At 47.5% G+C, this 12,470-nt stretch overlaps 1 protein-coding gene and 1 long non-coding RNA gene across 3 annotated transcripts in view; one reads left to right on the top strand and one right to left on the bottom strand.

Moving 5' to 3' along the window:
* LOC129675214 (paralemmin-2) overlaps nucleotides 1-12,470 on the bottom strand; it is a 271,653-nt gene that overhangs the window by 123,898 nt on the left and 135,285 nt on the right. For both annotated transcript variants that reach the window (XM_055605232.1, XM_055605233.1), the window contains exon 2: nucleotides 9,859-9,904. In XM_055605232.1, coding sequence (XP_055461207.1) covers nucleotides 9,859-9,904 — 46 coding nt within the window. The remainder of the gene's footprint in view (nucleotides 1-9,858; nucleotides 9,905-12,470) is intronic.
* On the top strand, nucleotides 3,659-5,042 carry LOC129675218 (uncharacterized). Its single transcript, XR_008719882.1, has 2 exons — nucleotides 3,659-3,761; nucleotides 4,873-5,042. It is a non-coding gene; the product is annotated as an uncharacterized LOC129675218 (long non-coding RNA).

The raw sequence follows: 12,470 nt of genomic DNA, 5'->3' as shown, positions 1-12,470 counted from the left end.
CACACACACACACACACACACACACACACACACACACACACACACACACACCTTTTTGAGACAGAGTCCCCTATTGGCCTGGAGCTCACTAATTAGGAATGAGCCCCAGAGCTCTGCCTGTCTCTACCTCCCCAGCACTGGGATTACACGTCTCACCACATCCAGCTTTTTTCCATAGGTTCAGGGGATCGAATTCAGGTCTTTGTGTGTGTGAGAAGGATGCTTTATGGACTGGGCCATCTCCCCAGCCCCTTCCACTTTTTGCACGTCTCTGTTTATAATCGCCTTATAAATGTTTTAGCTCACCATGGGACTGCTGAGAAATACAGAGGTAATGATTAATCCAGGGCGCATGCAGCTCAGTGTTTACCTCCCACACCAACCTCTGCTCCACTGGCCTTTCCTGCCTTAAATAGGACTCAGCTGCATGGCATTCCCAAGCTCAGCGTATGCCCGAGAGACCTTCTCTCCACCCAGTGCCCTGTGCCGTGTGGCCCGTCACCCACCCACAGTCTTCCCTTGTTCTCTTAGGCTCCATCCAGCACAGTGCAGCTTCTGTGCTTTGTATTATATGACAAATAAGAGACTGGGTGAGTCTGAATTCCCCCAGAAATGAAGAGCTGGCTCCGACAATGGATGCTACAAATGGGGAAGCCTGGATGACATCCTTGGGAGAATAAACTCTTTTTGGACACACCAGTGACAGGCCATACTTCTGTGTGTGCGTGCAGGCTGAGGAGAATTCTTAACCATCAGGAAGTAGGTGCACATCAGCAGCCATTCATCCTGGCATGAGATTAGAGTCACCCACAGGTAGAGCAGCTGTCTTGAACCCTGCTACAGGTGGTCCCTCAAGACTTGGATGGTTGATTTGCAATGAACTATGTGCACAGATGGATAATATCACCAAGTCATGGAGTTCTCCAATCACCCCCTTCCCAACTGCTGCTGGAAATGGAGGCCAGCTATTACATGTGATTTGCACATGTGTGTATGAGAGGGTGCTCACTTGTGGCAGAGGTTGACTTCAGATATTTTCTATCACTCACCACCTTATTTTTTTGAGGCAGGGTCTCTTCACTGAACTGGACGCTCACCATTTCAGCTAGACTGGCTTGCCAGTAGGCACCAGGTATGTCTCTCTGCCCACCCTGCTACCAGCATTAGGGTTACAGGGCCACTCCACTTTTTTATGTGGGTGCCAGGGATCCAAACTCAGGTCCTGGTGTTTGTATAATATACACTTTACCTAGAAATCTCCTTCACTGCATCTCCTGTCTTCACAGAGCTGCCCTCAGAAAACTTCCGTAAGGGAATTTTATAGTGTGTAGTTAGGGTCAGCTCAATCCTGTGCAAACCTCCAAACTGACTCAGCCTCAGTGAAGGCACTGAGCCTTCAGAGCTCTCAGCCAATCCCGGCTCCTTGCCAGTCCCCACAGCCTGCTCAGACAATCCAGGTAAACCCTGCTCGGTTACTCATCCTAGCCCAAGCAAATTCTCCTAAAAGTTGTCTTCAAGTGATTAACCAACAAAATTTTCACTTTATTTAAGTAGAAGGAAGCAAGTGCTCAAGGTCACTGACGATTCCCTCCCACATATCCCTGAAATCTAGAGGTCAACCTCAGGATCTAGTGAATTAACTACGAAATTAATTCTCAGAAAAGGCCTCCTCTTGATCAGCTACCTGCAGTTCGGATGCGCCTGCACTGTCTTCATGCTGGGCTAGCCTAAGTTCTCGCTCAGGGGGGCTGAATTTGGGTTTGTTTCTTTAAACTGTTAAGTATGCCATGGTGAGCATAGGCACTTGTGAAGACTCAGACCTTCATCCTTCTTTACTACTGATCTGCTCTGACTTGAGCAATGGTTTTCAGAGTGTGCTCCCCACAATGGGAGCTGCAGCTAGAAACAGCCGGGAACTTCCTGGAAAAACAAATTCTTTTGCCTTCTTCCCAAGTCCACTCAGACTCTGGGAGTGGGGAGCAACAGTCTGTGATTTAAAGAGGTCTCCAGTTGATCCTGAAGGGGACTATTCTATGCCACACACACACACACACACACACACACACACACACACACACACACGCCTCACATACACACACTCACACACACACACAGAGGGAGGCTATCAGATGTCTGTCACTGCTATTCTAAGTGTCCTGGCCAGCAATTACTCTCTGTCCTATTACCTGAGGATCATCTCAGACATCCTGATGTGAGGCCGATTCAGATTTGCATATCTGACTTAACATGTCAGATTTGCAAATCTTGAGTAAATATTCTTTAAGATTCTTCTATAATAACTGGGCATTTGAGGTTCTGTGGATTTAGAAAGCAGCCACTCACCCATGTGAACAGACTGACTTACAATCATATTCATAGATGCAAAGGACTCAACCTGGTATCAAAACTATAGCAAATTGGGTATTTTGTTTTAAAGAATCCAAACATTTAGATACCAAGTCACAAATCCTTATTAACAATACAATGCGATTTTGCAACCTTATGAGTGACCTGGGAGGATGCCCAGAGAACTATTTTGTAGCCTCTGTATGTATTAAATTCAGCTAAGCCAGTGCATATAGAAAGCAAACTGTAAGGTTCAAAGCCCCACTCATCTAAAGGTCACAAAATGCTGACCTATAGACAAAAAGGAGTTGCATGTGACCACAAATCTTTTCAAACTCTTTCATATGTTTCATTTCCGTTGGAGATCCTATGTTGAAAAACCATGTTTCTTCTTTCTCTTGGAAATGAGTTGCTGTGGTAACATATAACCCATGTTCCCACGCAGCACAAATCACCTGTCTCTTTGCTGCTCAGTGACATCTGCTTTGGAGGGCAGATGTCAACTTTCCTTTCCATGCCCCTGATTTGGGTGACATACTTGCTCCTGAAACCTACTGAGTTCACAGCTTCAAAAGATCCTCGCTGGGGCTGGAGAGAAGGCTCAGAGGGTAAAAGCACATGCTGGATGAGCAGGAGAACCTGAGTTCCGAATCCCAGAGCCCACATGAAAAGCCACCTGTGGCCTCACCTCGGCTTGTAACCCTGATGCTTCGGGAAGCAGAGACGGGAGGATCACTGCAGCTTACTGCCCTCCACCCCACCTTAGCTCCAGGTTCACTGAGGGGCCCTGTCTCAAAGGAATAAGGTGGAGCATACGAGAGCTCACATGTGTGCCCCATCCCTCTCTCTTTCTCTCAGTCTAAGCATAAGCAGATAGTACATTCATCCAAAATTTCCTAATTTGGCAAAAAAATGTTGAGGTTGGTGTCTCTTTTCTATTTCAAGATGCACAAGTTCCAAGCTGTTTATTTACTGTAAATAGAAACCTCTGTGCATGCTCACTGGATGCCTGCTCTGAGCGTGTCTTAGAAATTTCCCAAATCACTCTGACGGCGTCTATCCCCATCCCCAATTCACAGATGAGGAAACCAAGGGACAAGGACATAGTTCAGATAAAAATCTAGAATCCGCACTCCTAACTACCCTACCAGATTGTTCAAGGTCCTGGCAGCCTTCAAGAACCCTGTTCTACGCATCATGCCTATTTGTTGTCTCAGCCTGAGTCACGTCACATAGGTCATGACTGACCTTACTATTCCCAACATCCCCACAAAGGAATCGGTGATGAAATGGGAGTAGTTCAAAGGACCAATAGCAGTGGTTCCCAAAGTGCTGGAGAGCTCCTACCGAGAGGCGAGAGGCGGATGGGCCTCCACCGAGCCCTGGCTTTCTCCGATAATGGCCGTTCATAATCCGTAAGTCCCAAGTGCTCCCCACTCTGCTTCCCACAACTTTTAAGTTTGGGAGAGCAGTTGCTCTTTGTCCTAAGAGGCTCAAGCCCTGAAATTCCCAGGTACAAATACAGATACAAATACTATCCAGAGAGCTTGGTGACCCTTGCACATGCTTGTGTAAGGCTCCCTTGGCACGGTCAGGACCGGTAATGACCCTGAGCGGTCCCAAAGTGACATCTACTTACTGTGCAACCTTGCAAATTCAAGCCAGGGCAAACGCTTCCCCTCTGCTAAAATTCTTATTAGCTGCCTTCTTAGGCTTTTACATGGAATTTTAAAGCCACGATGCCATCTCTGTCTTTGAGATGGAAGTAGGTAGCAGATAAATACCCAAGATTCTTAATTCTTCAGTTCTTTGTTAAGTACTCGCCAGTGGCACAGGTCCACAGAGATGTGTGTGTGTGAGGGTTCTCACAGGAAACAGTGTTTGTTACTAACGCCTCTGCATCCCAGATTTGGGATGTTGAGGTGAGTCATATGTAAATCATAACAAGGACTTCTATGCAGCGCAGATAGAGCAACCTCAGTGGCATGGGTCAATCATAGGCTAAAAGCCTCCTGGGACACTAGGCCCCCATTTGAAGCTGGTATGTATCTTTTGAAGCTGGTATGATCAGGGATGTATCATTGAAAAATTAAAGGCACAAAAAGATGACTATAAGGAAAATCCAACAAATATTTTCTCTAGGCCTACTCAGGACAGAGAATGGGATCAGGTGGAAGCCATCAACATGCTAACTGAACCCATAGAAAGGAAGAAAAGATGGTGATGAGATAGGGGGAGAGGAGGGTGGAAGGAGAGAGAGAGACAACTCAGAGAGAGAGACAGAGTAAGAGAGAGAGAGAGACAGAGACAGAGATACAGAGAAAGAAACAGTACATAAAAGTCAGAAAGAGAAAAGACAGAGTCAAAGAAGTGGTAAAAGGGAACAAGAGAGAGGAATGGAGGAATGGAATGAGGAAGAGAAAGAGAGAGAGAGAGAACTTAGGCATGATCTCAGAAGGTCCTAATTCTATAAAGGCATATTCAAGTCCATGTACTTCCAAGCTCACCACTCTCCTTCCTCCCCAGGAGGATCCAGGCTGGATATGCTACTGACACAAAAAACTTGGCATCAGGAGAGACCAGAGCTTCCCCAAACATTTCTGCATCTCACTCTGGGGGTCTGGATGCTCAACTGTGCAGTGGAGACAGTGAAACTCACCTCCATGTATAAAAAAGAAAGCAGAGTGTAAACCATTTGTGTGAATTGTGAGGTTCTGTGCAATTGCAAAGGCAGATTTTGATCATTCCACGGAGTGGGTTCCTAATATATGATGAAGTCTGAAGGGAGTGTGGGTTAGGTTACATTCCGTATTTCAGTACACATTGATGCAGTGATGTTGGGGGCCTTTTCTATGGAGCTCTTGGGCCTTTTTACCCAAGATGGCCTCTATGACATTCAGTCATTTTCACTCATGCCCAAGGAAAACTATCTGCCAGTTGGATATGGAAACATAGCAACACCCTCCCCCGAAGTCAGTTTCTACTGAGACTGAGCAGCTTCCTCCCCAAAAGAATGTAACTTGATGGGCTGCAGTTTGTATTGGGCGTTTCCATGCCCTGCACCCAGGATTGCAAGAGGCTCCAAAGGGCAGAGGTCTCCTGGTTCACTCAGGCTTTTCCAATGCTATGCAGTCAGTCTGCTGCTGCCTCAGGGGCTCAGAGGCTGTAGAGAACCCACACAGCACCCTCATGAGAAAAGATGAGGTACTGCAGCCATCCTCGGTGGCAGTGGATGGCCTGCTCTGTGGGTTGAAACCCTGATTTTGGCACCTGCACATACCTGTTACACATAGACTCACACATATACACATAGATACAAATAAATTTTAAAAAGACATTTCATGGAGGCTAGGAAGATGGCTCCGTGGGTAAATAAGTGACTGTGCATGGAGCCTTGAGTTCAGATTCCCAGCATCCATGTAAAAAAACCAGGCATGGAGGCACACGTCTGTACTCCAGTGCTGAGCACAGAGACAGGCAGATCTCAGGGGCTAGCTGGGCAGTCAGGCAAAATGGGGAGCTCTAGGTTCAGTGAGAAACTCTGCCTCAGAACGACAGATATTTCTACCTGAGGAAGAGGAAGACAGCCAACATCCACTTCTGATTTCTACACACAAAGGCAAAAAAAGGCAAGTGCATTTATTCACATACACACCCACACAGCTAACACACATGTACACACACATGCCACACACATACACATGCACACAGATACGTCACACGTCACACAACACACACGTACATCTCACACACATGTACGCGCACAAACATGCAGCACACATCTATGTACACAGAAAACACATGTGCACACACAGAACACGCAATGCACATGTGTGCACACATATGCATGTACACACACCACATAACACATAATACACACATGACAGATATTTATACAAAGGACACACACACCACACATACATGCACCCAGAAAACACACATGTACACATCTACAACACACAGCACACAAACACATTTACACATGCACAGAGAGAACACACATGTACACACACCACACACATACACATGCACACAGATAACACACACATGTATATACACACATACACACTTCAGTCTTTCATCATGTTCATGCTCCCAACTACTGACTTAACCTTTTGCTTTTGCTTTTCTCTTTCTCACAGTAATTTTTCTGAATAAATAATAAGCAAACAATAATAAATACATACATACATGGATGGATGGATAGATAAATAGATAGACAGATAGATAGATAGATAGATAGATAGATAGATAGATAGATAGATAGATAGATGCTCCGTGGCCATTGGAAAGGTTATGACGTTAGTTTCTATGTTATTTTATCCAAGCCTTGATCAAGTGACTTTTGGGGCCAAGGGTTGGTGGGGAGATTGCTCCACATGCCTTCAGGCTGGTTTTCATGTCTCACTCATGAGGTCATGGGCACTGTCCTACTTGTAATGCACATTAATTGATTGCATGCTCTTCTAATTCATCCCTGACCATGAGCAACTTTGTGTTTAATCGAGGCCAGACTTAAACCAAGGCCTTGCTGAATGCACAACATTCAGTAAATGGTCATCATTGTATTATTTCTCCTCAGTCACTCTGCTGTCAGAAGCATTTTGTAAATTCTATAGGTTATAGCTGTGGAGATGAAAGGACCAAGAAAGAGGAAAGACATTTGCCAAGGATGGAGTTGCTCGTCTTTTGACAGGACACGAGAGCCCTCTGATCTCATTGATTAGTCTCTGGCCTACTTTAGCAGATTCAGCTGAGGCACCGTGGCCGCTTAGTAATCCATAGTAGGTGATTCCCACAGATGATCATGCAACAGCTATTCTGGGTCACTGGACACCTGACCTTTCAAACACTGAGCTTGGGGCCGGGAATGGAGGCACACGCCCGTAATCCCAGCACTCAGAAAGCTCTGACAGGTGGGTCTCTATGAATTCAAGGTCAGTCTGGTCTACGTAGTGTGTTCCAGGCCAGCCAGAGCTACATCATGAGACACAACCCCTTTTAAAATTAAACGTGTAAGGGCAAGACCTTCCTTCTGGTGGTTGTCAGCATTCGTGGAACCTAGGAGAGAGAAACTTCCCCAAAAGTGATGAAGGAGCGGATGAACGGGCCCTCAGGTCCCAGTTCTTGCTGTAGAGAAAGGGATGCTGGCTAGATTTGACCTCCCTCATCATAGCAAAGGAAAACAGCTGCCCGCCTTCCTCCCAGCAGTGTACACAGAGCTGAGGGCTACTCTTGAACATCATCCCATGGCACCCGGGGGCCAAAGTCTCCCCATTCCCTAGTCTTAGAAGCAGAGACACACACTAAGAAAAAGTCCCGGGCCCATTTTACAGAGGAAAAAACGGAGGCTCCGTCTCAAGACTGAGACCCAAGAACCCAAGTAGTGAAGCTGTGAAGAACCATTCTCTTCCCTCTTATCTCCAAAATGACTTTTTAGGCATGTTAGGTTCTGGGGAAGGACTGTAAGCATCTCAGAGCCCCCCCCCCCCCCGAGGATTCTGGGAAAGTGGCCAATAGAGGCAAAGTTTGCTTAATCTACAAAGAGTGTGGACTAAGCCAAAATGTGGCATAAAATTATCTACTGATTGTAGCCCCACATCCACCCTCGCTGTTCTCCTGTGTTTCTTAACATTCTCCCTCTCTGTCTGTCTGTCTGTCTCTGTCTCTTTCGCTGTCTCTCTCTCTCACACACACACATACACACAGAGAGACATACACAGTGATAACACTTAGAAAGTCTTTCCCAACACATATTTTTGTGGATGTTGACCCCACCCCCTCTGTTCTCTCAGGTCCACAGGAGGAACTTAGTCCCACAACCAAACAGATCTGGCTGTATTTGTTGTCTTATCTATTCAAACCCCCTTCCCCCCCGATCATTCTTGAAAACCACCTTGGCCATGGCTGAGATTACTCAAGCCTACTTGGAACAGGTGGCCCTGGTGTTAGCTGCTGTTGGCACTGTACTCAGAAAGTGAGTCCTTTCATGGAGTCAGCTGTCCCTGAGGCATGCGGGGACACTGGTCTCGCAGAGGCAGAAAATGTGACAACTGTTGCAAACAGCCAGCAGCAGCCCATGGGAGCGGCTGAGTGTTCTCTGGAGCAGACACTTGTCAACAGTTGAAGCAGCCCTTTATCCAGTTACACAAAACACCCACCAGCTCCATGGCACCGTTCGGAGCAAAGCCGGGACAGACAGCCACATTGCCTTAACGCTGACTTTAGAATCCATGAGCAACTCCATTAGCCATCAAAATGTGCATGCAATGTGTGGAAAGGGGGAAAAAAAGACCAAACTGCCTCCCTGAGGCCAAGGACCAAGTTCAAAGATGACTTCAGAGTCCAACCACTGTACTTCATCATAGCCCATGCACAGCTCTTCTTCTGGGCATAATCCTTTCAGATCGGAATACTCTGAGGAAGGAAGTGTCCCAGCTACTGAGCCCACATCGAATGCTGCTCAGACGAGAAAGGCACTTTCCCAATGAAGACTCTGTCCAAAGGCATTTGAAAAGATTTTCATACATATGTCGTTTCCAGAACATTACACAGTATTTCTCCAACAAATTTATGTGTTTCCAGGGAACTCCTGGAGCACAGGGTGAAAAGCACTTAGGTGAAAGAATGTCTGGAGATTCTTTTGTGCCAACATTCTAGCAGACCTCCTTTAATTCGCTATTATTTCATACAGCGCCAGTAACCATTCCCTCATCCGCAAAGGAAATATATAATCCAGCTGTGGTGGCTCCAGTGAAAACCACATCTGTGGAACACTGGCAGAACTGGCAAAGGCCTTTCCAGGCTAGGCAGTGTCAGACAGCTCTTGTCTGAACCCAAGATGCACAGGGTACCCTGCTCTGAGAGCACCGAACTTTGCCAAGACCAGATGCTCCTTTGTGTGCTGAACCAATGGGTTTCAGGTAATCCACACCGAAGAGGAAGAGACTCTCCTGAAATATTTCTTCCAAGACCCAGAAGTAAGAAGTCCCTGTCCTCTCTAGGGTGGTGGCCTGTGCCAGAGCCCTTGTTAATGTCAAACAGAGGAAGGAAAACTGGCACTCCTGGATTCTGGGGGGAGGTTCTACCACGCAGCTGGCCGGCTGGGCAGCTGGCTAGGAAGAGAAAGATAGCCACCTTGGATCACAATTCTCTCTCTTTTTTGGAGTTGGAAGCCAACGTCCTTCTGGGCACTGGATGACAATATTCCAGGAGTCCCCGAAACACACACACACACACATGCACTCCCCGCTCTGTTTAGTCTATCCCCGAAGCGCGGCAGCATCTTATTTCTAAGCCAATTTTCCATGTTCAAATCTTCCTAGTCCCAAGTACGCCCCAGGGGTTTAGTCTACAGACATATAAAGGCAAAAGGCAGCGTCCCCAAGCTTGGACAGACTTTCACCCCAGCACAAGGCCTAAGGCTACTGGGCTGGCATGTCGCTGGCTCTGAGCCCACGGGTCCCCCGTCCACCCCAGACAATAGAACAAGAAAAGGAAAAGTGGACTTACTGCTATGGCTTGCAGCCTCTCCTTGTGCAATTCCGCCTCTGCCATCCTGGAGAAGGGCACACGGGCAGGAGAAGGAAGAAAAACAAAACACACGCTGTAGTCACCCAAGGAGATGGAAGGGCACGCGTGGGGACTCAACTGGACCCTGGGGACACCCAAGGGGCGCGTGGGGTCCGCTCCTGGGGGGCGGGGTGGCAAAGCTGCGCTCTCGGCTGTCTCAGAGCTCAGCCTCGCTTGCCTCGGTCTCCGCCGGCGTGGCCGCCTGGCTGCGCCTCAGCGCCGCCGCGGAAAGGCAAGATCCTAGCCTCTACCTCCACCGCCACCACCGGCCGCGCCAGCCGGGGACGTGGGCCGCCCGCAGCCTCCGGGAGAGCGCGCTCGGCCGCGCTAGGTCCCCGCCCTGACGTCTCTGCGCCTCGCTCCGCCCCTGGGGTGTGGGGGACCCGTGGCCGCCGCCGCGGCCGCTCGCGAGTTGGGCACCTGGGGCGCGGGCGATCAGCTAGCTGGGCGGTTACCCGGCGCACAGCTGGTGCGCCTCGGTGGCCGCGCGCGCTGCGCTCCGGGTCTAGACAAGACCAGGCGGCGCCCCTGCTCTGAGCAGAGACATGCCAGCAGAAGGGGCCTTTGGCAGAATGCGGGCCCCAGCACGTGTCCTTACACGCCGGCTGCGGCCACCCAGTATCCCCAGCTCCTCCTAGCTGCCTCCAGATGCTTGGGCTCCATGTGGGGGCATTTCCAACAGATAAATGCTGTCTTGTCCACGGGCTTTAGATGGTAGGACCCTCAAGTGCAGGGTTTATCACCAGATAGGCCACCCTTCTGGTAACATACCAACTGCAGACAGCTCAGAGTTTGAAGCCCTGGGTGTCTTCCTGGACAACTAAGTCACTCTGAGCCTCAGTTTCCTTATCTGAAAAAAGAAAAGATTGCAAATGACCTCTTAGAGACATCCTATAAAATGAGTGCTAGGAGCCTGGGGGAGATTGCTCAGTGGGTAAAGCGCTTAAGGGTGAGGACCGGAGTTCATATTCCCAGCACCCAAGCAAAAGTCAAGTAGGCGTTCCTGCAGTACAAGGGAAGCCAAAAGCATGAGCTCAGCACTGAACACTAAGCTTCTCTGATGACAGGGATGTGAAGACATCCTGACACACAAGCCCCAATAAAACGCATGCTAAGAAGAAATGCTCTTTTTTCACTTAGCAATGTACTAAAAAGATACCAAAAAGAAATGATGGGTGATGAAGGCTAGGAATACAGCTTAGTTGTAAAGTGCTCACCTGGGCTGTACTGAGTTAGTCCTGGGCTGGATCTTGGGACTGGGATTGGGGGTGGGAATGATGGCTCCAAAGCAAGTGAATTAAAGCCACCCAACTGTATATTTTAAAAATGTTTTTTAAACAGCAAATTGCATACTATGTACGTTTAACAGCCATTAATTCTCACAAATGGGGATGGGAGGGGAGAGGAGGAAGGAAAGGGCCTAAGTGACTCTTCAGAAGCCATCATTTGTAAAGATCTGTACTTTAAAGCAGAATAATTAGGGCCACTGTGATCAGGGTAATCACCTTGCTAGGCTCAGATAATGAGCTCAGAGTAGCCAAGATGAGAAATCAAACCTGAGAAAAAGTCAGCCAAGAACACAGATGAAAAGATCGGAAGAGCAGGAGGTAAAAATGGGAAATTCACTACAAAAGCCACAACAGGGGGACAGGAAATTGCATCAGGGTTACTTGCTTCTCTGAGGTTCAGGAGAACATAGGCTATAGAGAAGCTGTAGGTTTCAGGAGTGAGGAGTTACGGTGACACTGGAGAACAGTGTATGCATGGGGGCGGGATTGGTTAGGAGGGATAAGAAATGATAAGAGGTGGAAAGCATTTGGGAGTACCAACTGCCTTTTCCAGATCGTAGGAAGTGTGGACAGAACAGGAAAATAGTCAACAAAGAGAAGGATGTGTAGATCAGGAAAGGTTTGGGTACTTGGAGATCAAAGGGAATATTAGACTCAAAAGATGCTAGAGCAAAGGAAAATACATTTTAGGCAGTGTGGTCTCAGATTGGACCAGAAGACATTTTTGTTAGCATCCCTCACCAGTTTCACTTTGGAAAGAAGGAAGAATGCAGTAGGGAATGAGGGGGAAAGGGGGAGAGACTGGAAGAAATTTTGAGTTGAAATTCTATTGAGAAATTGGAGAATGTTGCCTTAGTTGGTCTGGCTTTCCTTGAAGAAGGCAGTGATTGACACTGATGGAATTGGAGGGTGGCACTTTGGAATACCTGGAATGATTTATAAAGGAGCTATGGGAAATGGGGAACACTAAAACTTGGATCCTGGCACCAGATGGCTCAGTGGTTAAGAGCCCTGGTGGCTCTTCCAGAGAGCCCAGGTCTAATTCTTAGTACCCACATGACAGCTCACAACTGTCTGTAACTCCATTCTCAAGGAATCTGATGCTTTTTTGTGGCCTCTGTGAACACTGAACACATGTGGTGCCCAGACACACATGCAGACAAATATATACATATATTAGATCTTTTATCTATATATTAAATCATATATATATGTATATATATGTATCTATATATGTATCTATATATGTATCTATATATGTAT

The sequence above is a fragment of the Psammomys obesus genome, unplaced genomic scaffold, assembly GCF_907164565.1.
Source record: "Psammomys obesus unplaced genomic scaffold, mPsaObe1.curated_primary_1811, whole genome shotgun sequence".
NCBI classification, from domain to species: Eukaryota; Metazoa; Chordata; class Mammalia; order Rodentia; family Muridae; genus Psammomys; species Psammomys obesus.
The sequence above is the reverse complement of the archived record's forward strand: the minus strand, read 5'-3'. Positions and strand labels throughout refer to the sequence as shown.